Source organism: Carassius gibelio, chromosome B13, assembly GCF_023724105.1.
Source record: "Carassius gibelio isolate Cgi1373 ecotype wild population from Czech Republic chromosome B13, carGib1.2-hapl.c, whole genome shotgun sequence".
Classification (NCBI taxonomy): Eukaryota; Metazoa; Chordata; class Actinopteri; order Cypriniformes; family Cyprinidae; genus Carassius; species Carassius gibelio.
Window position 1 is genome coordinate 8649621 of NC_068408.1, and position 27446 is coordinate 8677066.

The 27446-nt window shown below is 38.2% G+C and overlaps 1 protein-coding gene across 5 annotated transcripts; it reads left to right on the top strand.

The window, feature by feature from the left end:
- Nucleotides 1-1131: 1131 nt before the first annotated feature.
- actn1 (actinin, alpha 1) lies at nt 1132-26777 on the top strand. Of its 5 annotated transcripts, XM_052572380.1 has the most exons (22): nt 1540-1969; nt 11423-11537; nt 11978-12097; nt 13552-13638; nt 13954-14041; nt 14177-14255; nt 14343-14424; nt 15765-15850; nt 18626-18718; nt 19333-19563; nt 19668-19815; nt 19898-20048; nt 20208-20316; nt 20453-20593; nt 21048-21230; nt 21396-21530; nt 22189-22368; nt 22454-22600; nt 24008-24088; nt 24306-24371; nt 25586-25744; nt 25831-26777. In XM_052572380.1, the coding sequence occupies exons 1-22, from the start codon at nt 1841-1843 to the stop codon at nt 25987-25989; spliced, it is 2769 nt and encodes a 922-aa protein (XP_052428340.1). In that variant the 5' UTR covers nt 1540-1840; the 3' UTR covers nt 25990-26777. The 5 variants fall into 5 exon arrangements, with proteins under 5 accessions (XP_052428336.1, XP_052428340.1, XP_052428337.1 ...); XM_052572376.1 differs by lacking the exon at nt 24306-24371 and having other exon boundaries at nt 1132-1969; XM_052572377.1 differs by lacking the exons at nt 15765-15850; nt 24306-24371 and adding an exon at nt 16333-16418.
- The last annotated feature ends 669 nt before the right edge of the window (nt 26778-27446 follow it).

Below are 27446 nucleotides of genomic sequence, written 5' to 3' on the forward strand. Positions count from 1 at the left end.
TATTGTATATTGTATTGTGTGTTATTGTATAATATACAGCACAGTATATTGTAAAGTACAGTATAAAATATTGAAAAAGTAAAAAAAAAGTTTACAGCTCAAGATTTATTGTTATATACTGAAATTCTTGGACACCTAAAACCTGACAGGATAACACATTTTTTGCATATGCAGATGGATGGCTCCACATATAACAATGTATATAATACAATAAAAAATAGAATAACATTAATGAACATAATTATTTGTATATATAAAATTTAGGAGATATAAATGTTAAATGTAGTGCAAAAGTAAAGGCATAATTAGAGACAAACAAGAGTTCAAGATGTAAATTGCAGTAACTTTAATTAATCTCTATTGCAGAATGCATGTGATGTGTCCATATGCGTATGTTTTAATGTATGCATTGACAATTGGGTGAGTAGTGACTTCAGTGAAAGTGCATTGTAGATTTATGAAAGGAAAAAAGCCAAGTCAGTAAGATAATCCAGGGTGTACATCACAGAAATGAACTGCTGACCCTTGTTCAGCTGATGTGGAGCATCAAATACTCACAAGGTGAACATCTGTTTGCGTCAGAGCACGCAATGGCTGTTCAAACATGCCCTGAATAAACGGAACTAATCATTTCAATCCTGTTCCAGAAATAACCACATGGATTCAAGAGAGGAAATCTCATAATCTTAAACTTCACAGCCTTTCTTTCCCTGGTTAGAGGTGATGAATATGAGGGATATCCCCTGCCAGTGCAGGCAGGCTTCTTTATGGAAGAGGTCTGACCACATATGGCCTTGATCTAAAGCAGCGGCAGCTCCCACTTTCAGTCTTTTAACTATTCCCATAATTTATAATGGTGTGAAAGTTTAATACGCTTATTACCCTGTTAGCAAATTCCAGTTTAAGATGGCAGCTGTGTTTGGAATACATTTTTAGCTGGTGCAAGCTGGTCAGTATCTAGTGATCGAACTACCATGTTTTCAAAAACCAGCTTGACCACCACAAACTTGTATGACAAACTGGTTGATCATCTGTTGCTAATCCAAGATGGCCTACCAGACCAGTTAATAACCAGTTGGACTAGCAGAAACCAGCTTAATATTGATTTTCTAACAGAGAAACTAGTAATTAACATACTGATGTGAGTTTTCTTTGGATGTTGTAACCCCCACGACTTTTCTCCACCCTAAAACAAGAACATGAGCGCTGTTACCTGAGACACGGTGAGATAAAACAACTTAGGGTGTGGTCACCTGGAAGGCAGTGAGAAAACATTAAAGGATTATTTTTTAAGATCAACACTTAAAATACAATTATTTTTTAAAAAATCATTAAATAAATTAATACAAACATAAATTCATCCTGCAATTAATTAAAGTGGCACAAATATCCCTGAAAGCTTTTCTAATACCTACGTCCATGCAGACAACCTACACCAAATCTATTAAAGGACAGCGATATTAACCAATCACCTCGGAGCTTTTTCTAGTGGGCGGGTTTTTAAGGGCTTGCACACCAGCCAATCAGGCGCCCTGCGTCGTCCTTCTTTTTTTTCCGTTACTGTGAAGTTTTCGCTGCCGATGCTCGTGCTGGCGGTCCTGTCTACTCGCCACTCTGGATAGCGGCCGTGAACAAAACGGGCAGAACGAGAAAGACAAGGAGACACGGACTTTGGGGAGAGTGAACGGGGCAGTATAAAACAAGGCAGCGGCGTTAGTTTGGTGCCCATCGTTTTAAGTGCGCACGGGAGTGTTTACTGCAGCGCTCTGTGGGAGAGAGAGAGAGAGCGAGAGAGCGAGAGAGCGAGAGAGCGAGATAGAGACGGGAACAGCAGTTCAGAATGGATCACCACCATCAACAACATCATCATCATCAATATGATGAAGGAGACAACGACTATAGGCAACCGGAAGATGACTGGGACCGGGATATGCTGCTTGACCCCGCCTGGGAGAAACAACAGCGAAAGGTAACGAGCTATAATCTCTCCACACCACAGGTTTAAGGTGCAAAGGGAACTTGCAAAGCAGAAGAAGAATCAAACATTGAAATGTGGATATTTAAGGTGCCCGTACGGTTATTCAGTTACGGGCTGTCTGTGAAATACTAGGCTTTGCACTGCAACGCATGCATGAATTTATTTATATACTGTGTATAATATGTCTTTCCCTTAAAACATGCGAGTACACAATATCAACAGTCTATAAATTGTACATATTCTTCACTATAATAAACTTAAGAATCATCTGTTGCGGGATTGCGCAGGTTCCTATTCACCCCTCCGTCTGTCCATTCATTTGATCGTTGTAACGGCCCGCCCCCAGTCAAACGATCCGGGACCCTGATCACCGGACACCGTGTGCCCACCTATTCTCCTCACCGCGCGCAACAGATGTCAGCGTCAGCAGCCCTTGCTCTACGGATGCGGCTCATATGATCCGCTGCGCACGCAGAAATCACGAACTCACTTTTTTACGGTCACGGCACGCAGACCCTGTCTACCGCTTTAACGTGTGACCCATGTAGACTTGAGAATCATTCTGGTTCCGATTCCTCTTATCGATTCCATTTCCCCAACGATTCTTTTGAGGAAGTACCTTCTGAAAGAAAATGCTATTAGTGTTGCATTTACTGTCCTCTGTTGCCAAATGATGATGCAAAGCCTCATTACAACAGAACAGATATAACAAATAACAAAAAACTGTAGTAAATGTTATGTTTACGCTGTTCCAAATACAACAGAAAATAAAATATGTATTTTACCTACACGCTGTCATATAAATAAGTTAGCAACTACATGCTGTAGACTTACAAGTACAGCATAAAGAATTTTTTTATTAATTTCGCATTCGCAAGTAATAAAATTTGTGGTTCAGGAAGTGATTCAGATTAATTTAGGCACCTCTTAAAATGATTCAGAATTCTTTTTGACTCATCAAAATGATTTGTTCATAGGAGTTGTTTGCTTGAGTAACGTACCTCGCTGATTCACTTCAAAGGAACCGGTTCATAAGAGTGATTCGCTCGGGATTCGGGAATTGGACCATACAGATTTATTTCCCAGTAAGTTAGCGGTGTAGCGGTAAACAGTAGTTGCTAGAAAACACTGTCAGAGTATTTTAGTACGGTGTTCAGTGCTCATCAGCAGTGGAATGTACCGTTAACAGAACCAAACGTCGTGAAAATCGCTCGGTTCCGGCATGTTTAACGGTCCTGATTAAGAACCGGTTGTCGGTTGCCAACTCTAGGGCCATGCCAGCTCCGTTAACGCATTTCGGTAGACCATTAGTTGAGGGAGGTGGGTGTTTATAAAAATCTCTCGGATGTGATTTTTTTTTTGAACAGAAGTCTAAAAACTATTTGAAATATGAGTGAAACGTGTCTCTCCCACTCTTTTCCTCCCCCTTGGAAAACGGGGAGGAAAAAAAGAACGAGTGCTGGAATCTGCTGCGGTTTGGGCTGGGCTTGTCAGGGAGCGAGTCTGCCCAAAAATGGTAATAACAGACCCCGCTCACGGCTGCTGGAAACCTTTGCCGCGTTTCTTTTTTTTTCTTCCTCGAAAGCTTGTAGACTCCTGAATGATGTCATCAGCTACCGGCGGGAAATACTCATGCTCAGGTATGCGAGCAGAGTCCTGCACTTCAGCTCCTACGACCATAAACCCGTGACAAAACCATGTGTCAAGAGTTTTCCACCAGACCAGACATGTTCAGTCTTACTTAACTGAGTGTTAAGGGAGGAGATCAAACCCCTTAAGAAGTTTTACATCAAGTAGCCCAGTGCAGGACCATCATATTTTGTATTTTAGACACATTAAGCGCTATGTATGCAATGCTATATGTATAAATGTGTGTGCTGGGTCAAATGGAAATGAGACACACACAACTAGAAAAGACCCTGAGGTGTTTTTTTTCCCCATCTCAGTATATAGGCACTACATTGTGATGGAGCATAATTTCCAACACTGTTCATTAACGACAAACAAACACAAACATGTTTGCTTCATAATGCCTTTTAAACACCCTATGTGACTTTAATGATGCATGAGTGTGTGTGTCAGACAAATTGGTTATTGTTCTGCATTCTGACAGGTCAGTGGAGAAGTGAAGTCTGTTCTGCAAACTCAAACACACACACACACACTGCAGGTATAGATTGCAGCCCTGACCCCCATCTCATAAAAGACATATGGAATAAGTCAAATCTGGAGTAGATTTGAGCTGAGAAAGTGAATGTGTGTGAGAAACCATCTGATTGGCTGCAGTTTATGTTGATGCATGAAAGAATTTGCAGCAAGTTCAGACTGGACCAATAGAATCAGAAACACACATTTTCCTGTCTAATAACATCTGTGAGAATTTGTCTGCAGTTTGAGAAAAAAAGCCCCTCTGGCCGGACAGGTGTGAGGTGATTCAGCCTACAACTGCAGCAAGACCTTATAAACTCTCTCCTTTTTGCCTGTCCACATCTGTTAGGTCAGATTTTCATTGTTTTTGTACACGTGTCCCTTCCTGATTCTTTCTCAGCCAATCAGTGAAGGCTCATGGTGTCTTCAGTTAACACCGTTCATTTTGTAGGGCCACAAAACAGAGTTCTGTTTTCATTTACTCAACCTTTTAAAATTTATTGGTCAGTCAGGTTTTTTTTTATTTTATTAATACTTTTATCAGCAATGACAGTTAACACTTTTAAACTTTTAAACTTTCTATTTGTCAAAGAGTCCTTAAACAAATGCTGCACTCTAAGAAATATTAATTAGAAATTTAACTGTGTGTGTGTGTGTGTGTGTGTGTGTGTGTGTGTGTGTGTGTGTGTGTGTGTGTGTGTGTGTGTGTGTATATATATATATATATATATATATATATATATATATATATATATATATATATATATATATATGAGAGAGAGAGAGAGATTGATTTCAAACTTTTGAACTGTATTATATGTGGTCAGCTTCTGTTTTCACTCGTTCATGTAGAAAAAAAATCTCCATTACTAGTGTCACCATCAGACAAAGTTGCAAAAGAAAAAAAGTATTCAAACCCTCACAGTTCCAAAAATTGCAGCATTGGTTTAGTCAGTGTTTATTAGTTTAGTCAATTTTTATTGGTGCTTCTAGTGGCATATAAATGTGTGTGTATATATATAAAAAAAAACTTTTTAATTACCTTTAAGTAGAGTTCATTTGAATGTGAAAATGCGACAATGTTCAACATAAGTTTTACTGCAGGTATTTGCCACTACCATTTGAACGTATGAAAATGATGATTAAAAATAGGCAAAGGTAGTCTTATATGTATTTTAATAAGGGTTGACTTGAGACTATTTTCTAAACCTATTTGTATCATAATTTTCATACTTTGAGTGCTAGTTGAAGTACTTAGAATTTCTAAATTGTTTAAGTGTCCAGGGACCACAAGCAGCTTTCTACCAACGGTATCCTAACATCATAGTAGTGAATTTCCTTTAGAAAATGTAAAAATACTGAAATTTGTCCTGCAGTGCTGTGCAGTGTGTGGACCGTTTAAGTGAGTTAAATGTTTCCATACTGCGGTAGTTTAGTCTGCCTTGGGCAAGTCTTAAATGGTTCTGTTTTCAGTTCTTGATGCTCTGATAAGAGAAAATGTAGATCTTCAAAAACAGGAAACTGTTTAGCTCTAGTGAATCTTAATCAGTCACATATCATTGGGTCCTGAGGTCTGTATCTGTCTGACAATCTGCATTGTGTATTTTCTTGGTGTGGGTCTTCAGGATAGTAAGGGGGAAAAACCTGGCTTTTCTGGCTTTTTCAGTCTAAAGAATTAAACTAGGTCTACTTGTCGCAATCAATCCTGTTTTTCTCTGTCTCTCTGTCTTGTTCTCTTTCTCTCTACCTCTATTAGAGGGGTAAGTTGAGTATCCCAGTGGGATACAGGGGCTGTTTTTAAGCCTGTCTGAGGTGAGTTTCCTGAAATCTGTCACAGATCTCAGATCTAACAAGAATCTAAAATTCTCTTAGAAGAAACTGACATACACATTCCATCTCTACATCAATACCCTTTTTCCCCATGTTTCTTTGCTGAATTTTAGAGAAAATCTGCAGCATTTCATAAAAGATGGTATACTAAACTCTTAATGGTAGCTGAAAAGCATAAAACAGTTAGCCAAAATGTCTAATATAAACCAGCTCGCAAGTGGCAGGGTGTGTGTAAAACATTGTGAATGACATCTGCTTCAATTACGTGGAGTTCTGCGGGCACAGATGCCATGTAGGCCTGCATATAACACGTGATATCCTTAGGCGTCATTGCAAGGCTGATTTTTTTATTTTTTTTTTTACCACTTTTTGGAGAGCTGGCATTTTCATCTTGAGCAAAAGCTCTCAAGTGATGAATGCTGTGCATTTAGTGTGGTTGTTACCAATCGTAGAAACCGACAGAAACAGTGTCACAGCTCTCTAAGGTCCAAAAATGGGAACCAAACCAATTGGCATGGTCAGTGTTTTTCTTTAAATTCGTTCACACTATGCACATATTTAATCTTACTCATAAGCCTAATATAATATGCAATAAAAAAGCGCTCTGTTAATGTCTTTACACATTCAGTTATTGATTACATTAAATCAATCACATAAATCATGTGTTTTCGATTCCAAACAGAGATATTTTGACAAGAAAGAAGAGTATTGGTGAGATTTGCATCACTTATTACTTTGGTCATTTAACATTTCTATCTTATAAATTGCCAAATATATGGTTTAGTTACCAAATTTGCCCTCTTTCACTCTTAAAATTAAAGCATTGTGCTGACATTCACGTTTGGCTTCTGTGAACAGTGAATCCTGCCTTCTTTGATTGGATTGGCCTTCTCAATCATTTTGACATCAATGCTGTTAGGCTAGTCTAAAATACTAACTTTTAAAACTTTTTGTCATCTTAAGAGCAAACAGAGCAGTATCAAGAATATAAAATATAGGGAGGACAATTTGACCATATCTTGATTATTGAGACTTATGGTGGTTACAGCCCTGAAGCTGTCTGACACAGGCTCCATGTTCTTGCTTTTCTGCAGCTTATGTCTCAACATTCCTAATATTCATCCACTGATGTACAAATGCAATTTTGTTTTATAAAAAAAAATGTATTAGGGCAGCACAAAATCCTAGTACAGACAATGGAAGATTAATGAAATGATCAAATTAAGTTTGTCTCATGATTTAATTTAAAATGTATAAGATCATGTTTTATTCATGCTTACCATATTTAATATTCATGAGATAATGCGTCATTAATTACTGTCATCATAACCAGCACGCCTGTGAACGACAGCTGTCCCCACCAGAATGACATGCATGATGAGGTGCATGACAGTCTCTGTCATTTCCTGCCCTGGAGTTTAATGTCAGGATGTGATGAGGTACTTTATCCCTCACTGTGCTCTTTCAGCCAGTGAAAGAACAGCTTGAATAGCTCCACAATAGTGTACAAAATGCTGCCACCTCATTTGCTGAGACTGTGTGTGTGCTCGAGCCAGACCGAGATGCTGCGGGATGCAGTTTTTTGATGTGTGTATGTGTGTACGTTCTTAAAAAGTTTCTTTTATTGACTGTGTTTGATCCTCCTTCGCCTCTGAAGTTTGCAAAGTCAAATGTTTTTTTTTTTTTATCTTGAAAGTCAAGGTCTTCATGCAAATCATCATGTGCCGCTCCTAACCTGATGATGTGCTCCAAATGAGGACTTTGTTCATTGTATCTGTCCGACAGACTTACCCAGAACCAGGCCCTTTTGTTCCTCAAATAAAACTGTATAGATAATGCAACATCGCTGGGAGCCGCAGTAAGTGTGTGCACATACACTGTGTGTTTTGTGTTTAATTAACGTGAAAGCAGTGATCCGAGCGAGTCAGCATTTAGCTCTAAGTGAAGCCGCTGGCGTTGTTGATAAGATTATTAATGAGTCATTAAACTCTGTGTCTGGAAACGTGAAAATAAGAGACAGACTCACCTTAGGAGGGTGTAGTGTGTGGGGGGTGGATAATGTGGAATGTGTGTGGAACCGAGACAGTGGGCCGCACGTCTCAGGGGCAGATCAGCACTTCCTGTCTGGAGGAGAAAGCCAGCAGACACCAACAAACAGCACACTACTAAAACACAGATAGGGTGAGAGAGAGAAACCGAATGGAAAAGAACTAGATTTTTAGTCTAATACTCGGGGATAGGAGTTTGTTCAAAGCATTAATGATGTTTAGCAAACTAATGTGAAAGATAAACTGAGAGAGACAGGCATTTCATCCATTGAAAGGGGATGATGTCATTATTGTCTCTGTGTATGCAGTCAGCATTTTGTTTAAACAAGAGACAGCTGTTACACCTGTCACACGTGCACACCTGTGTAGGCGTAGCTGCACAGGCATTTGTGTGTCAAGATGCTTCATTTCTGGGGCTGTATGTATAAAGCCGCTCCGAGTAAAAATTCCAAACACAATTTTTAACTACCACATTCCTATTCACGATCATTCTAGTAGCACGTAAAGGGAGCATTAGTGAAAACAGGCATAGACAATGGTAGCTTTAGCAACATTAGCCTTACAGAGAGCCAAGAAGATCTTTTGGAAAACAAAATATAATGAGTGATGCTTACCTTGTCTGTAGTCTGGATGTTTGTGAGAATTTAAGCTTAAAATAAAGTGTCACCAAACGTTTAAAGGCTTTATAGTGTTATTCTCTTTTCAGATTTCGGTACACACACATCTTTTTGCACTGGTATTTAGAGATTTTTGAGTGCCCACATTCTTTGCGGGGCTGCTGTATGTATTTGAGAGATGCTCTATAAAAACAGTTTTCACTGTAGCTGTAAATAAACAGGTCAGCTTATGGGGGAGTTTGTTTATGTGTATGCGTGTGTCTCGGACCGCCTGATTGTTTGTAGGTTTTCTGGCATTTGTGGTTGCTATGGCAACCCCACGACGATGAACTGCTGTATTTCACACCAGAGAGATAGAGAGGAGGAAAATAAGGAAAGGAAAGGAGTGAAACAGAGGGTTAAAAAGAGCTATAATGAAGAAATATTTATGGTGTAGGTGAGACGAAATCTAGCAGCATTCCTGCTAAGTGAGCAGAGATCTGCTGCCTGTGTGACTATATTTACATGCATTTGTATATGCGAGTTTACATTTGCATGCCTCTGCATAGATAATATGTGCATATGTGAATGTGTCTTTTTGTTTTGTACATTTTTGTGTGCATAGGCTTAGTGCATTTTATGCTTAGTGTGATACAGTTGTGATAAACTGTATATAGATCTCTTTAGCAGTAGAGCTTTATTCTCAAAAATCGAGCTAAACTGTATGCATGTTCATCAAGTTTATATTGCCTAAATGTTTGGGTTCTGTAACTTTGGAAAGAAATTAATACTTTAATTCAGGAATTAAAAAAATGGCAGTATTTGGCGCTGTGGTGCACAACACAGCAAATCCACAAATCTAAATGGCTATTTAAATATTTTTTAGAAAGTACAGCAGTTGCTTAATTTATGAGGTTTCCAGGGTAACTGCTGCATTTTCTGCAGATAAACACCATCTGCTGTCGGAGAGTGAATATGCTTTCATTCAGCGTGTCTTACGTGTTCACCCATGTGCTTCTCATGCGTGTTTGTTTACATCAGAGCACACATGCATACAGCGGTGTTGTGGATTTTTACCAGTTAATGGGAAAAGTATTTTTAAATGCGTTCCAAATTCTGAATAATTTGTAATATATAGTTATTCACGGTATTTAGAAGTGCCCACGATAACAATATTGTGCATATTCAGTACAGTGATATATCACATTACCGAATACCACCATATGTCTACATGTGACACTGAAGACTAGAAAAATGGTTGCTTTGCCATGTCAGAAATAAATGACATTTTTAAAACCATTAAAACATAAAACAGTTATATTTTGGAATTAATATAAAACAATATTACTGTTTTTCTTATTTGTTTGATTCAGTTTTGGTGAGAATAAAAGACTTTCAAAATCATAAAAAAAAAAAAAAACTTGTGAATGATAGTGTGTGTGTGTGTGTTGGTGTTGAAATTTTAGCATTTAATTAGCATGCAAACAGTATTCTGTGCTTTAGCTGTTTGCATGGTGAAACCTTCTTTGAAAAGTTACTTCTTTAAATTCATCCTTTCATTAAATCCAGCGCTCTGTCGAACTGTTCTTGAACAGAAGAACATGTCTTATGTAAACGCCCCCCTAAGAAAACCAGTCAGCCTAATTACACAGGACTATTAGTTGAATGGTCGCTTAGGCTGCCCGGCGGCTAGTTAAAAACATGTTGTTTTGCACATCCCTCAACTAAAAGCGTGACATGCTACAGTGGGAACATTCAGTGATTTTTTTTTTTTTTATTATTGGAAGAAATCTAGTTTTTTCGCATATTTTGCAGAAAATTATGGTAGCTCGTACTGTCTTAAGTGTTTATTGTATCTCTAGTTTTAGAGTTTGTCGTCATGTTTAAGTGTGTATAATTGATAGCTTTTATTCTTTTACATTTTGATATGCATACTTAAGTTTGAATATTGCAGTGGTGGCTCTTGTGTGTGTGCTTGCCAACCAGTGTCTGCAAGTCCTCTTGAATGAATTTATAATCCTCCTGCTTGACTCACATTTACCTCCAGATATTCACATGTTATGGCATTTCCTTTTAGTCGCTGCCAAATTCCGCAATGTTTCTCACCTGACCTGCTCTCTATTACCCATAATCCATCATTAAATTGCGCACCCCAGCCCACCCGTGGGGACCAGCTGTATCCCATCATGTAGCAGTTCTGTCTCTGCTCATGGCCAGATCTAGAAATGTATCTTCGCCTCTCAAAGTTGGAACAAACTCATGCTTTTAAGTGCATAAGGTACAGTGTCTCTGATTCCGTAAAGTGGCATACCAATCGTATTAGAGTGCGAGTGTGTTTAGCTTCTGTTCTGCTCCACAGCTGTTTATCATCAGCTCGCTAACATACAGAAGAATCCTGAAGCCACAGATACTCAGAGCTGCCATGACAACCTCTGTCGAGCGCATACCCTCCCCTACGCTCTCTCTCACTGTCACAATCAGGCATGGTTGTAGATGAATGCAGAATTACCAAAGTATTCAAGCGCTTGCATAGTGCAGGTGAATTAAATAAATAAAACTGGTTAAACTGTTCATATCGTCATGAAATTACACATTTTCATTGATATTTTAAGAGTATTGTACTATCAACATAACTTTCATGTGCTTTTTCAGACTTTGTGTAGCACCTACAGCTCTGCAGATTCTACTGAAATGCTACATTTATATTCAACAATGTTACTGATCATTTCAGTCTGGTCTTGTTTGCGCATTCCGTGCATTTTAAATTAGCATTGTGTTTTGGCTTTATTTCTCTTCTAAATGTATAAATCTCTCTATTCTAGACGTTTACTGCGTGGTGCAATTCTCATCTACGAAAGGCAGGGACACAGATCGAAAACATTGAGGAAGATTTTCGAGACGGACTCAAGCTCATGCTGCTCCTAGAGGTCATTTCAGGTCAGTGATCTATAACCTCAGTTCCACCTTGAACCCAAGTCCACCCCAATACCTTTTAAAGCTTCTATCTTTTATGATGATATGAAAATTAGTTAGCTAGTTGCACAAAGTGTATCATTTATAGCTTTAGCCTATAGAGAATTCTTTTTAATGTGAAAGCAAAATAGACATTATAACTGAAATGTATTTCAAAGAATTAAAAACACGCCAAATTTAATTGAATCAAGAGCTTGTGGATCTAATCTGAATCGAAAAACGCTGCAAATACAAATATATAAAATTTAAACGCTGATAATAAAATGCTGATACAAATTTTCCCCCCAAAAAGTAAAATATAAAATTTGTTAACTACAAGTTAGTTGACAACTGTCAGCAATAAATATTTGATAAATGATGTGTAATGTAATGTGTGATGTAATATTTAAATTCTTTCTCTGTAGGAGAACGCTTGGCCAAACCAGAGAGAGGAAAGATGAGAGTCCATAAGATCTCCAATGTGAATAAAGCTCTGAACTTCATTGCAAGCAAAGGAGTCAAACTGGTCTCAATTGGAGCAGAGGGTAGGTCCCCCTCCCCTTTAGCAGTGACCTATATCCTGCAGGCTTCTGGGGTCATGAGTTCAGTGTTTCAGCATGTGAGATCAATGACTATCAGACGCTCTGCCTGTATGTGATATGTACTTGTATCTCATGTCATATGAAGCCCCTCCCCATTCCATGCAGTTAAATAGGTTAGACATGCAGTTTATAGCTGACATATTGGGATGAAGTAGATAACTTGTCTGGATATAGCACGAACACACACATACTCACTACGCTGATTTCCCTTCCTCTTTGTTTGGTTGCCAGCCGAGCGGGTGCACATTCCATCTTGACAGCCCATTTTCATCTTTTACGAACACTTTCTATGTCCCCAAGCAAGTTGGTGGTTCTCACAGTTTCACACATATATTAGACCTATCTATAGTGTGTGTATGTTTGCCATGTTAGCCGTTCTCTCTCTCTCTATGTATAATCCAGAGCAGCATTGCAGACAGATTAGCCATCTACCAAAGCCTTTGCCTTGGTCAATTACTGTTACCAGTTTGTGTGTGTGTGTGTGTGTGTGTGTGTGTGTGTGTGTGTGTGTCTGGCAGAGCCGGGATACACTTACACACACTTACTGGGATGTGTGTGGAGTGTATTATGAGATTAGCTTAAGAAGAGGGATAGGAAACACGCATGTTTACCTAGATATTTAAATGGGGACTTCCCATCCACATCTACAGTATGTGTAAAAATTTAAACAGATTATTTAAATTAAGCTTTTGCCTTATTTAGAAGTGAATACAGACATTATTTAGTCTTTGTATAATTCAGCCTTTATAAACCATTTGTCTCTTTAAGAATGTCTCCAAAATTGACCTTTTGGGTACATGTTCAGCAGTTTTGTTTTAAAAGCATAACAAACGTTTAGATAGTTTAGTTACATTGTTTTCATATCAAAGAAAAGAACCTAGCAAAGCTATTCTCCTGCACTTTAGACTAAAAAGCCTTGCTAAACACTTGCTACTGCTCACAACCTGCTCTCTACAGTCCTGATTAATTAATAAAGCTTAAATTATAATTAATGAAAATAAATGTGTATTTGGGCTGTTAGAGGGATGCCAGAGGAATTTTCACATTAGTGAAGCCAGCAGAAATCCAAAAAAAATGAGTAATGACGTAATGAAGCATATTTGTAGGGCTGTTTTTTTGTAAGTGTCATTATTTTCATAACAATAAAGAATTTTTTCCACAAGTTGTCATAACTGTAATAGCAAAAAATGAATAAAAAAAGGTATATAGCCTCATGTAAATGTTAAACTGTCTGCATGTTTATTATATTTGCAAGTCTGATTTCTTGTCAGTGCAGAATTATCTGAATTATATTAGCTGCTTTCTGGTTCTGATGTGGCTTTTGTTTGTAAAATGATCTCATTGTCGAGCTGTTACAGTAAATGTGATGCTGGTGTGTGTGTGCTTGTTCTGTTCAGAGATTGTTGATGGGAATGCTAAGATGACTCTGGGGATGATCTGGACCATTATCCTCCGCTTCGCCATCCAGGACATCTCAGTGGAGGGTATATATAAATATCACACACACACACACACTCACACACATACTTTTCATTTTTATAGCCTAAGTGATGCATTAGATTCTGAAGAAAAAATGTAGTAGGCAGGCAGTTAATTTGTGTGTATTAAATAACACGAGATTGAACAGTATGACGGACTAAAAATACAGTTCTGCTCTTTTGGATTTCTGAATATTCATTGTTTAATACAAACGTTATGTCAGGAATGTGTGAGTCATTTAAATTACAATTTTATCTTTCCACTCCTGAGATTCTATTTTTGATACACGTGTGTGTGTGTGTGTGTGTGTGTGTGTGCAGAGACCTCAGCTAAAGAAGGCCTGCTGCTGTGGTGCCAGAGAAAAACAGCTCCCTACAAAAATGTCAACATCCAGAATTTCCACATCAGGTGAGCAGACAGGAAATGAGCATCAGAGAGAAGCAGAGTGAACGATGGGAAAAGATCAAGACTGAGATACTGCAACTGAATGCTGAGCTACAGCATCATATATTACATTTCTCTTTCTGTCTCTCTCCCTGTCAGTTGGAAGGATGGATTGGGCTTCTGCGCACTTATTCACAGACATCGTCCAGAGCTCATTGATTACGGTAAACTGCGCAAGGTGAGACATTACCAGAACCTCTGACCACATTTAGAGACCAGCAGTATGAAGACCATGACCCATGCTTTGATGTGTGCTCTCACTCAGGACGACCCAATGACTAATCTGAACACCGCCTTTGACGTCGCTGAAAAGTACCTGGACATCCCTAAGATGCTGGATGCAGAAGGTGAGACATGCAGAGGACAGGTTTCTTTCTGTTCCACTTCACTGTGAAATTAGGTTAGACCTCTGTCTAAATATAGAGCTGTAGGAGGACTGCAGGTATGTGTGTAGGTTGAATTTCACCCCAATACTGCAGGGATGATTCCTTAACCTAGTCTGTTCTAAAGGTTTTTTAGGATATTATATGTGACCCTGGACCACAAAACCAGTCATACAGTTTAGAAAGCTGAATAAATAAGCTTGGCCGAAATACAACTATTTGAAAAAAAAAAAAAAAAGTTTTGTATGTTATGTATTTATAGTAGGAAATTTATAAAATATCTTCATGGAACATGTTCTTGATCTTATATCCTCATGCTTTTTGGCATAAAACAAAAATCAATAATTTTGACTCATGCAATGCATTTTTTTGCTATTGCTACAAATATACCTGTGCAACTTAAGACTGGTTTTGTTGTGCAGGGTCTCATTTAGATGGTTGCACTGTTGCACTAGAAATCCTAAGTATTAAGCTTGTGCAACGAATTCACCCTGAGCCACTTGACATATATCCGTGGTGTTCTGTTCTTAAATAATACTTTTAAGAAAAACAAATTTAAAATCGAAGTTAAAAAATCTTTCATTGATTTACATTGGTACAATGTTTAGCATGGAAGAAGGCAATACTATTTGCATAATGAGTTTAAATGGGTCTTCGTTCTAACATCTGTTTGCATGTTGAACTGTCTTTTCTTTATTGCAACTTTCTATTTAAACTTAAACAACTTTACATAGCTCACACAGATAGAAAACAATACACAAATTCACATTTTTACAGTCCCCACTGCAATAAAATAAATAAATATTTGTTTATATATTTGTAATATGTTTATACTTTGTATATATTTACTATAATTCCCTCTTAATATTTGTTTATTTATTATAATATGTCATGTTTTTTATATCAATAAATCTTAAATTTTTCTTTAATTTAACTTTTAATTTGTAATAAAAGCTGAAAATAATGTTGCCTTGGTAATATGTATCTGAACATTTGGTTTACAGCAAAGGAGAAAAGTGGCTGCATTGGAACATTTCATTTACACAAAAACCAAAACCCTAAGCTTACCAAAAACTATAACAACTGTTTTTCTACAAAAGTATTTCTTTAAAATCAAAACTTGTTCAAACATTTTAATGATTAGCTTAATTTTAGGTTGACTATAGTTTCATATCCATTCATATTAACAATGCTTTCTTTACACAGGACATCACCTCAGTTGGGCCTCTGAAATGTGTGTGGTGTGCTCTGATTATTAATTTATTCTCTCATTACTTTAATATCACCCCCTTCTTTCTCTGCAGATATTGTTGGTACGGCCCGTCCTGATGAGAAGGCCATCATGACCTACGTTTCTAGCTTCTACCATGCCTTCTCTGGGGCGCAGAAGGTATCGCAGGGCATCCCTTCCAATGCTATGAACTTCTATACTCCCCCAATATGTCCCTCCCCTCACTCTGTTTCTGCTCACTGGGATTTGTGATCACCAGTAGCAGTGATTACTGGTTGTCGGGGTTTCCTCCTCTCCTAACAGTCTGCCTCTCTTTGACTCTTTGCAGTGCTAAGCTCCGCCCCTCAGGGCTCATGCTCCTCCTACAGTTGCATGAGACTTTCCACCCATTGCATGATGGAAATGAAGTCTTTTGATGAAGGCATGAGTGTGTCTCCACTCCAGTTTCCTAAAAAAATACTCATACGTTCCTGGCGTCATTGAGACTTCCTGGAGACCTCTTCATGCCTTTCATCATTTCTGTAGAACTGTGCCCCGTTTGCCTTTTTGGCTATGCAGTCTTTTACTCTGTCCTTTTTTTCTCTCCCTTCCTCTCCACCTCCTTTTCTCTCTCTGTTCCTGCTCCTTCTTTCCCTGGGCAGATATCGTTAGTACGTTGCGTCCCGATGAAAAGGCCATCATGACGTATGTGTCATGTTACTACCATGCCTTCTCAGGCAAACAGAAGGTGAGCGCAGACAGACATCAGCCAATCAGGACACAAGCTTCCACATCACAAACCCAGTCAAATCTAGACAGCCAATCAGATCTCTGCTTTCATCACAACCATAAAAAGCAGTGCCAATAAAGAAATGTAAGAGATGTGTTCTTCACTAACCTGAACTCCTTTTCGAAAAAAAGGGGGATATTTTTGCATACTTTTAAAAAGAGTACTTATTACAGAAATATACCTTCAAAATAATATTCATAAGTGCAAACTCTTTTTATGATTTCACTGACAGGTCAGAACCTTTCTGCTCTGAAACTTCATTGTGATTTCTTACTTATTTCTTGTTTGGCTGCAATATTAATTTCCTTCTTTCCTGGGTTTTGGCTCAGTTCTGGTTGTTTCCATGGCAACCCTGCTGTAATATTACATAACACACCTAGCTCTGTTTCTCCACTCATCTGTACACACACACAGGGCTCTGGTATAGAAACCGTCAAACTTCTTTACATATCAAAATACACGCTGACGAGCTAAAAGCTCAAATTCAGCAGAAGGCTTCACTGGGACAGTCAGTTTGTTCCTATTCAAATGACTTTTATTGTTCATAATTCATTGTGTTAGTACAGAATTAGTCCAGAAAATTAGTTCAAAATCAATAGCCTTTTCCTCAGCGGTGAATCAGCTTACACAAGCTCTTGAGCCTTAAGTCAGTGAAGCCACAAAATAATGTTTACACTTTTTAAAGTGAAAAGAAGTCGTAGTTTGAAACACTACACATTAAAAAAAAAAGCTGTGACATTTGCCAAGTATGTAACCCATACTCGATATTGGTGCTTTTAACTCATCCAAGTGCACACACACAGCAGTGAAAAGGGAACACACGCACACACACTGTGAACACACACCCGGAGCAGTGGGCAGCTTTTTTGCTCCAGCGCCCATGGAGCAATTGGGGATTCAGTGCCTTGCTTAAGGGCACTTCAGCTATGGGTATTGAGGGTGGAAGAGAGCGCTGTTCATTCATTGAATCAGTTCAGATAGACTCCCTTTAGAAAGTAATAGTTAATTCAGAGAAAGCATGTTTCTCACAGACAGGGTGAAATTTACTACTTCACTGTGCTGATTCATCACATCCTGCTGGGTTTCCTCAACTCTTTGTGAGTGTTCCTAAGCTGATGACTAACATCCCACGATAAACCGTTTCTATATGCTGGGTGTGTGTTCACTGCACCTTCAGATCCTGTCAGCTCTTATAAGGCATGAGTCTGACTGTAAACCCACCAGACAGTTCTGCATTCAAAAAAACTTCCTCACATCCACACCCATGCATGATTGCTTTATGCAATATTTGGATTTTGAACTTGGTGTCATCATGGCCCAGTAGTTGTATCTATACCAAACTAGCTCATTTAATTAGGAAACTAGCTCATTTAATTTTTTCATGACATTCACAGACATTTCCACAGAGTTAAAAAAACAACAACTATTAAATCAAAAGTTGGGATTGGAGTGTCATGATGATGAGTGGATGATGACAGAATTTTTGTATTTTGATGGTCAGTTCAATATTTTTTTGTACAAAGCAATATCACATTTTTGTTTGATAATTTTTTTAATTTTAACTGTAATCAATTTAAATGTAAATATTATTTATTCTAATATGTGTGTGTTTTTAGCTTATACACAAAATGCCAAATATAACATTAATAGTAACAAAAATGTAATTTATTAAAAAAAATTTAATTAAAAAGGTAAATCTTTGCAAGGTTCAACAGAAATGGTAAAAAAAAAAGCTTTTCCAATAAAAAAGTATAACTTCTTAAACCACTATTGATAATGTTGTGTCAACATAAGCAACATTTCAGATTAGCATACTTAAGATGATAAAAGAAAACTGAGTCACTGCCTGAATTCTGTCAGTCACTGACAGCGCTAAACTGAACTTATCACTGTTTTCTCCTCTTCCTTTCTGGCTTTTAGACTTGCAACTCACTTCCTTACCTCCACCCCCACCCCCTCCAAAAATACACATATTTATAATTAAACATGCACAGAAGGGTTATATGATATTGACAAAGCAGTTGATTGCATTTGGTTAACGGTGATAAAGTGACTTGAGCACCTCAACACACTTAAAACACACAGAACCTTAATGTGGTTGCCATGGTGCTGATGTGGTTTCCACAGAAACAGAAGCAGATTCACTCTGTCCTTTACCCCTTCAGGCCGAGACAGCAGCCAATCGGATCTGCAAAGTCCTGGCTGTCAATCAGGAGAACGAGCAACTGATGGAAGACTATGAGAAACTGGCCAGTGATGTGAGCACATTCATTCATGTTCTCTCCTGTTCGCTCCCATCCTCCTCTCCTCTCCTATCTTCTCCTGGTGTCTCAACCTGTGCTCATTTAGGGCCAGTGAGAAGGTTCAGTAATTGAAACTTAGTCTAGCAGGTTAACTCTGCAGTGTTGTTAAGGTCACGGAAAACAGGGCATTTAAAATTCTGCTTTCCAGACCATGCAGATCTATGAAAATTAAGAAAAACTTAAAGGATCATGGAACATTTTGTGCTGAAAATAAATTGTTTTAGTAATGCTCAGTTTTAAAATAATCAATTAGCAAATCAATATTTGTGAGAGGAATCTCTAAATTAAATAATTCTACTATTATTATATATAGAGAGTATAATATATAATAAAAAATCTAGAATGACCGCAAAAGTCATTGAAATGTATTATTTCACTTAAGTGAACCCTGCATCAAAATCATAATATAAAACAATATACCATATTTAAAACTTTCTCTTTTTCTCTCTCTACCTCCTTGATCTCATTCTGTTTGTTCCCAACTTTTTCCAATGTTTTGTCCTCTTTTTTTTTCCTCCCCCATTTTTGTTGTTCCCCCCCATTTCTTTTCTTTCGCTTGCTTTCTTTAGCTCCTGGAGTGGATTCGCAGAACAATCCCATGGTTGGAGAACCGCCTTCCAGAGAACACCATGCAGGCCATGCAGCAGAAGTTGGAGGATTTCCGGGACTACCGACGACTTCACAAACCTCCCAAAGTTCAGGAGAAATGTCAGCTGGAGATCAACTTCAACACACTGCAGACCAAACTCCGCCTCAGCAACCGGCCTGCGTTCATGCCCTCAGAGGGGAAGATGGTCTCGGTGAGAACCTAACACACATACGACCTAAGTATCTCCCCAGGATTCAGAGCGTTCAACTCTCTTAATTGGATCTGTGATGTTTGATTAATCATCTGTCTGTGTAGGATATCTCCAATGCTTGGGGAAGTCTTGAGGGAGCAGAGAAAGGTTATGAAGAGTGGCTACTAAATGAGATTCGCAGACTGGAGAGACTCGACCACCTTGCAGAGAAATTCCGCCAAAAAGCTGCCATCCATGAGGCCTGGACTAACGGTAACACTTCTTTTTAATGGTTTATAAGAATTGAGTTCCTCATTCTCTCTAGGGTATGGCTGATTTTTGCTGCTCCTTGTAGGTAAGGAGGAGATGCTGCAGCAGAAAGACTACGAGACCGCATCCCTCTCTGACATCAAAGCTTTGCTGAAGAAGCATGAGGCGTTTGAGAGTGACCTTGCAGCTCATCAGGACAGAGTGGAACAGATCGCTGCCATCGCACAGGAGCTGAAGTCAGTAAACGCAACAAAGGATCTGATGCAGACATTGCTTCATGCTTTATAGTTTAAATGTTTTGTTCCAAAGCAGAACACACAGAACATTTTAATCTTAGATAATCTGTAATCTATTGTTGGAGTGGTTTAATAGTTTCCCTCTCATTCTGTCTCTAGTGAGTTGGAGTACTATGACTCTCCCAGTGTAAATGCTCGCTGTCAGCGGATCTGTGATCAGTGGGATTCACTGGGGGTTTTAACTCAGAAACGTAGCGAGGCCTTACAGGTAAAGCACTTTTATCATACACCCCCATGGAAGTAATCCTTTCTACTCTTCTTTGGTGACACACTGGGACACTGTGATTTTGTGCTGTACGAGCAGTGCACTCATAAGTGTGTTTTGGCCCGGTCTCTTTGTTCAGAGGACCGAGAAACTGTTAGAAACGATTGATCAGCTGTACCTGGAGTTTGCCAAAAGGGCGGCGCCCTTTAACAACTGGATGGAGGGAGCCATGGAAGACCTGCAGGACACTTTTATCGTCCACACCATTGAGGAGATACAGGTATTGTAAATGCATCTTTTATCCATCCATTCACGTGTTCATTTATTCGTGCAGTATATCTGTTGATCTGTCTTCCCATTTGTTCTCTCATTTAGGGCCCTATTAAAAAAACATTTAATTTTTGAAGATAAATTTAATATAAATTATATAAATTATTAAATTATTTGCTTTATGAGTTCAATTGATTAGACGCTCTTTTTTTTTTTTTTTTATACATTTAATTAAATTATTAAAATGACTGGTACAACACAGAATTATCTCATCTGTCTGTCCATCCATGCATCGGTCCATTTGGTTTATTTCAAATGTGACTGTGATATGTTCTGGTGCTTTTCACATAAAAGTTGATATAAGAGTGAAAATTGAAAAGTTGCAGAGGAGGAATGTTTTTGAAAGTTATAGCACCTCTCTTTGTGTGTGTGTGTGTGTGTGTGTGTGTTTGTGTGTGTATCAGGGACTCAGCACAGCCCATGAGCAGTTTAAAGCCACACTGCCCGAGGCAGATAAGGAGCGACAGGCCATCCTGGGCATCCATAATGAAATTGCTAAAATAGTGCAGACATACCACGTCAACATGGCTGGCATTAACCCCTACACCACCATCAACCCCCAGGAGATCAATGCCAAATGGGATAAGGTCAGAAAATACATCTGAGCAGGACAAATAAAAGGGAATCTGAGTTTTCAGACAGATATGTGACATGTTATACATAATTATGTAAGAAAAAGGGTACAATGAGAGTTGTTTAATTCACCTCCATACTGCTTTCTTCTAATCTCCCTTTTCTCTCTGTCCTTTCAGGTGAGGCAGTTAGTACCCCAGAGAGATCAGGCCCTGATAGAAGAACACGCTCGTCAGCAGAATAATGAGAGACTGCGCAGACAGTTTGCTAATCAGGCAAATGTCATTGGGCCCTGGATCCAGACCAAGATGGAGGTGCGATATGAGTTCTACTAACAGAATATGGATCATATTCCCTTAGGGTATTTCGGAGAAAAAAGATGTCAAAAATGTTCTTGTTGATTAGCTTACATACATGATGAAACAAGCATATTTGGTTGATTTACATAAGCTGCTTTTGTACCCAAATTACCTGGAACAATTTGACCTAGGAACCTTTTTCCCAGGAAGATTTTTTCCCCCAGACCTGTTGCTGTCTGTGTTTCCATTGCGATCTAAAAAACCGTGAAGAATAGGCAAATAGAGTCGACTCCGGTAATTCTGTAAACAGCAGTGTACTTGATAACATCAGCCAGCGTGACTTGGCTACTGCAATTTTCCTCACTGTATATTCATAAGAAGATGAAATATGATATCAAACATCACTGCGTTTTCATTTAGATACATTAATATCTGCAGAAATGTAGTTGAGGGAACGTACATACATTACAATGAATACATTCAAATTTACCATATGTTAACAATCATCTTAGAGGAAAATGCTTTAGATACTGCCAAATAACCTCAGAAAACCATCTGGGTGGCTGAAGAAAATTTTTGCAGGAAAAGCCTTGGGGCAATTCAGGGGATTCAGGAAGGACTGTGGGTGGCCTCTTATTTTAGTATTGTAATTTTTTTGTGCGTGTGTGCTTAGGAAATTGGCAGAATCTCTATTGAGATGCACGGGACCCTGGAGGATCAGCTGACCCACCTTCGGCAGTATGAGAAGAGCATTGTGAACTACAAACCAAAGATTGACCAGCTAGAGGGAGACCATCAACTCATACAGGAAGCACTGATATTTGACAACAAACACACTAACTACACCATGGAGGTATACACACATAAAATCACAAATGCTTACTTGCAAACCCCTTGGTTCAATGCGTATGTTGCTGAAGTCTCTTTTCTTCCTCTAGCACATCCGTGTAGGTTGGGAGCAGCTCCTCACCACCATCGCTCGCACCATCAACGAGATCGAGAACCAGATTCTGACCCGTGACGCCAAAGGCATCAGCCAGGAACAAATGAATGAGTTCAGAGCCTCGTTCAACCACTTCGATCGAGTCAGTATCACACCGCACAGTCCAACACCACAGTTTAACATCATTAAGAGCAGTAGGACGTCCGAGACCGTAACTCGGTCACTTCATCTGGGATGGAACCGACAGAGAATTGCAGTTACTCTTTGTTAGTTAAAAACATTTAATTTTATAATTTTGTGATTGGCTGCTGCAACATTTTGTGTGGTACCTTGCAGACTTGGGCTAAATGTAAAGTTTTAAGGCCCATACAAAGGACGATAAAGATAAATAATAAAGTAGTTTTAAAAATTGTTCTACATTTAAAAGAATAGCAGAGTCCACACCACAACTTAACAATAATGGCACAGAGGAATGATATTATTTGAATCACTTATATAATTTTTTTCCAGCTGATGAATGATAAATAGATTGAATCGGTATTCCAGTCAGTAATCATTATTCTTTAAAGAGCTTGACATTTAAAGCTGCAGAGAACACATTTCTAGCACTTGCTTATAATAAACACACCATTATCGTGCATTGGTGTGGGCGCTAATATACTTCTTGTATAGGTATCTTTATTGGTGTGAACAGAATATTTTTTCCCTTTTAGCTGATGTTACATGATCTGAATTTATAAAAGTTATAAAAGTTGAATTGGAATGACAAAAAGTAGATCTTAAAAAAAATACTCTTCAGAGAAATTCAGCCAGTAATGACATTCTGAGAAATTAAATGTTTTTCCATCATGGTCCAAGTCTAGAAGGCCTAAAAACTTTGAAACTTCAAGCCTTTTTTTAAACTTTCAGACAAGACCAACAAAACTTTTTTTAAATCCTTTGAATTCTTTATCTTTTAAAATCAAATTCCAGTTCTACTTCCTTTTTGTGACCTTAAATAACATTCAACATAATTTGATTGAATTTTTTAATTCTAAGTGGAGCACAACCTTAGTACCTTGGGGTTCCTGTCCTGTTTAAGTACTTAACTTGCAAAATGCACAAATACGCAAGTTTTTACTTTCATAACAATGCGTTTGTATAATTGACCTGATGTGCATAGAGTGGAATTATGGTATATGTCACCCACACAAGTTCCAGATTACAGACTGCCATGCTGAAACCTAACGCTGCACTAAAAACCCACACAGTGCCGCCCAAGACACCTTAACATCGTTAAACCAACAAAACATAGTTAACCGAGCACAACGGACACAGTTTTTAGCAGATCTTTCCTCACAGTCACTCTCTGTCCTCACTCACGGCACAGTACTGCACAGTTTGTCCTAACGTTTGTGCACTTTTCTCTTCTTTTGTCTCGTTTTTCACTTTTGCATGGACACTCTTCCACCCCTCCACATGTCTGCATGACATTCCCTCACCCCTCCCATGTGTGTACTGCATGTCCACGCTGCTGACCTCTGACCCTGCCCACGGCTCTGACACCCAGGACCACTCGGGCACACTGGGCGCTGAGGAATTCAAAGCCTGCCTAATCAGTCTGGGCTTCGATATCGGGAACGACTCACAGGTACACACACACCAACACCAGTTAGGGAGTTCAACCATTAACCACACTCTTTTTGTTTTGTTTTTCCTCTCTACTCTTTTTTTCTATTCTGTCTCGTTTTCTTTCAAACCTTCCTCTAAAATGACTTCCTTCACCTTTACTCCCCCCGTCCTCTTTCGCTCTTCATCTTTCTCTCTACTACTACCTGATTCTGTTTGTCCCTGGTGGGTTCCTGTAGAAGAGAACAGGCATGATGGATGCAGAAGACTTCAGAGCCTGCCTCATCTCCATGGGTTATAATATGGTAAAGCAGAGAGTTCAGATCTCCATGGGTTGTGACCAGGTTTTAGTCCCCATGGATAATGTATGGTAACTGTTAAAATGAATCTGAAAACTGATATTAATAATCCCAGTGGATTAACCTGGAAAATCAGAGGTTTGTTAAAGCAGTTTTAATCTCCATGTTTTATCTGGTAAATCGGACAGATTTTGTTGGGTTAGTTACATGTATGTGGGTTATTATTTTACTAAGTATTTCTGGAAAAAGTAGCATGAACTATTAAAAAAACCCCACTGGATTATAGACCAGTTATAATACCTATATGACTCATTATAAACAAGATCTAGTAGAAATGTATATCCATTACATGGGATAACTATGGATTTATATCTACTAAATGGAATTATAATATAATTAGAATGTGTAAGGCTTCTTGGTTTTAGCCGCTTCCAACTTATTTTAGCTGTACAAAAACAGTCCATAAATGTACTGGCTTGTTGCACAAATAGTTTTTCTGTTTTCTGCACTAGTAATTCATCTCTGTCTCACATATTTAAAGGAAATAGCTTACTTCAAATTTGAAAACTAAGGTGGATAATATAGTCAAGCAGAAAGTTAGAATCTCTTGATTAGTCTGTTTAGATGTGTGTGGTTCAGATTATTTATATGCTATTATAATATTTATTAACATTTTGAATTATGTATATAGCCTATATTTTTATAATGTTTGCTTCCCATTTTTTATTTATAAAATTTTCTATATAGCTTTATCTTTTTCAGCTTATGTGAATTATGTGAAAAGTTTTCATGTAATATTTATACTTTATTTTTCTTTATTTCAGTAACTGAAAGTGATCTTTTAAAATAGATTTAGCATTAGTTTTAGTTAACAGCAACAACACTAATGTGGTTATTACTTGAGAATGTTTCTTAAGTTTTCTTAAACTAGCATCAACTGATATTTTAAAAAATAATTGTATAATCTGCATGCAACATCACTCATAAGCAAACAAAGTTAACATGTTATATAGTTTTGAAAAGCTGAGGTTTTACAAATATCAAGATGTAAGGAAATAGATCATTTTTGAATTTCATGGATTAAAAGCAGGTATATTAGACCATTATCTCTAAATAAAATAAAATGGCATCACCTATGCTAACCCAATGAGGAACGATCTTTCATAGTGTTTTCATAGTGTTTTCATAGTGATTTTTAAGAACTGTTTCTCTGTGTGTAGGGAGAGGCGGAGTTTGCCCGCATCATGAGCATTGTGGATCCTAACCGACTGGGACTGATCACATTCCAGGCCTTCATTGACTTTATGTCTCGCGAGACGGCCGACACGGACACCGCTGATCAGGTCATGGCATCCTTTAAAGTCCTAGCTGGAGACAAGGTACATATACAACATCCAGAAAAATCATTCCCCAGTGTTAAAGTGTCTAAATTAATAACTAAATATATAACTCTCTCCTCATGCAGAACTATATCCTGGCGGATGAGCTGCGGCGTGAGCTCCCCCCTGACCAGGCCGAGTACTGCATCGCCCGCATGACGCCTTACACCGGCCCTGACGCCGTCCCGGGAGCTCTTGACTACATGTCCTTCTCCACCGCCCTCTATGGGGAGAGTGACCTCTGAACCGTGACCCCTCCCAACCTGCCTTCAAATATGCGTTTTCATACACACACATAGCTCGCGCACTATGAGAGTTAAAGTGGCTCTTCAAATGTTGATCTAGCACCAATAAGCAGAGCAGGCAGAATTGGTCCCAGATCAGCTCATCAGAGCAGCTTCCATTGGCAGCACCCAATGACGTTCACTCATTTTTCTATCCTATCAGCCCAGGCCCTTCCTGTGTGTCATATACAACTTCCTGTTCTTTCTCCAGCTTTGTTCATGAAGCCTGTCTTGGGGTTTGTGTCACAATGATGCAGCCTTCACATGCTTGTCAGAAGATCCTTCTTGGTAATTATGTGTTTGTCACATTGAAGGAGAAAATAGGAAATGGGACAGGCAATCCTGATACTCTTTTCTCTGTGTAAATGTACAATATGCAACAAACGGTTACAAATATACTGTACATAAAGCATGTGGCAGGCAGCATCATTTTGACCTCTGACTCATGTGATAATGCATGACCATGTGTTACGATTGATCTGCTTTTTTCCATACAGTAAATGCTTGTTGATGTTGAGTCAGGCTTCATGAACCGATATTCCCCTTTCTGCTTTCAAGCGCAACATTGAAAAACTCCCTTCCAGGAGGAACGTTTTCTGTATTTTTTACTTAATTTGTTTTTTGTTTTTTCCTCTTCATAAAGGAATAATGTTAACATATTTTATTATACAGAACAAAAAAGGTATTTTTCTTCACCTTATAAAAAAACGTTTAAAAATTATGAAAATTTAAATAAAGAAACAATCACAGTTGTGTGTTTGTGTTTTTAATGGCTGGTATCAAGGAGAAATGTGTTAACTTGAGACAATGATCTATTGTAATGTAAAAGGAAAGACATGAATTTCTATATTTACTCAACGTATTACTATTTAAATTGAATTTGCTGTATATTTCCTAACAAAACAGGTCAGTGGAAGAAAGTGTAAGAAATCCTATATTTTCACACAATGTACGCATTTTATTTTATTTTCATAGCTTTTGATAAAGTAAATTGATTAGAGATCTCGATGTGCCATTTTGCCTTTGTGTGTTCTTTGACCTGTGATGTAATAACAAACACTATGAAAATAATTTACTTTTCTAAGTACCTATAGGACATTTTTGGTTTAGATGTCCTCAAAGGAAAAGTGCATTATGTACAAATTTAGAGAGTATACAAGCATATAGATAAATGGTCTCAAGAGTTAACAGATGTGGTCTAAAAGCCACAAAACTAGTTACATTTCTTGAGTTACATGTTTTCTGGTAAAAAAAAAAAGTCCTACATTTATTTAGAAAATATATTTCCATGACAAGAACTAATATTAAGTTCTAATATACGTTCAAATATAAAGTTAAGAGATCTATTGTGTTCGGTTGTAGCTGAACTAAAGTAACACTGTAAATGTGCTTTCATTTACACAATAATTTCATTCCTA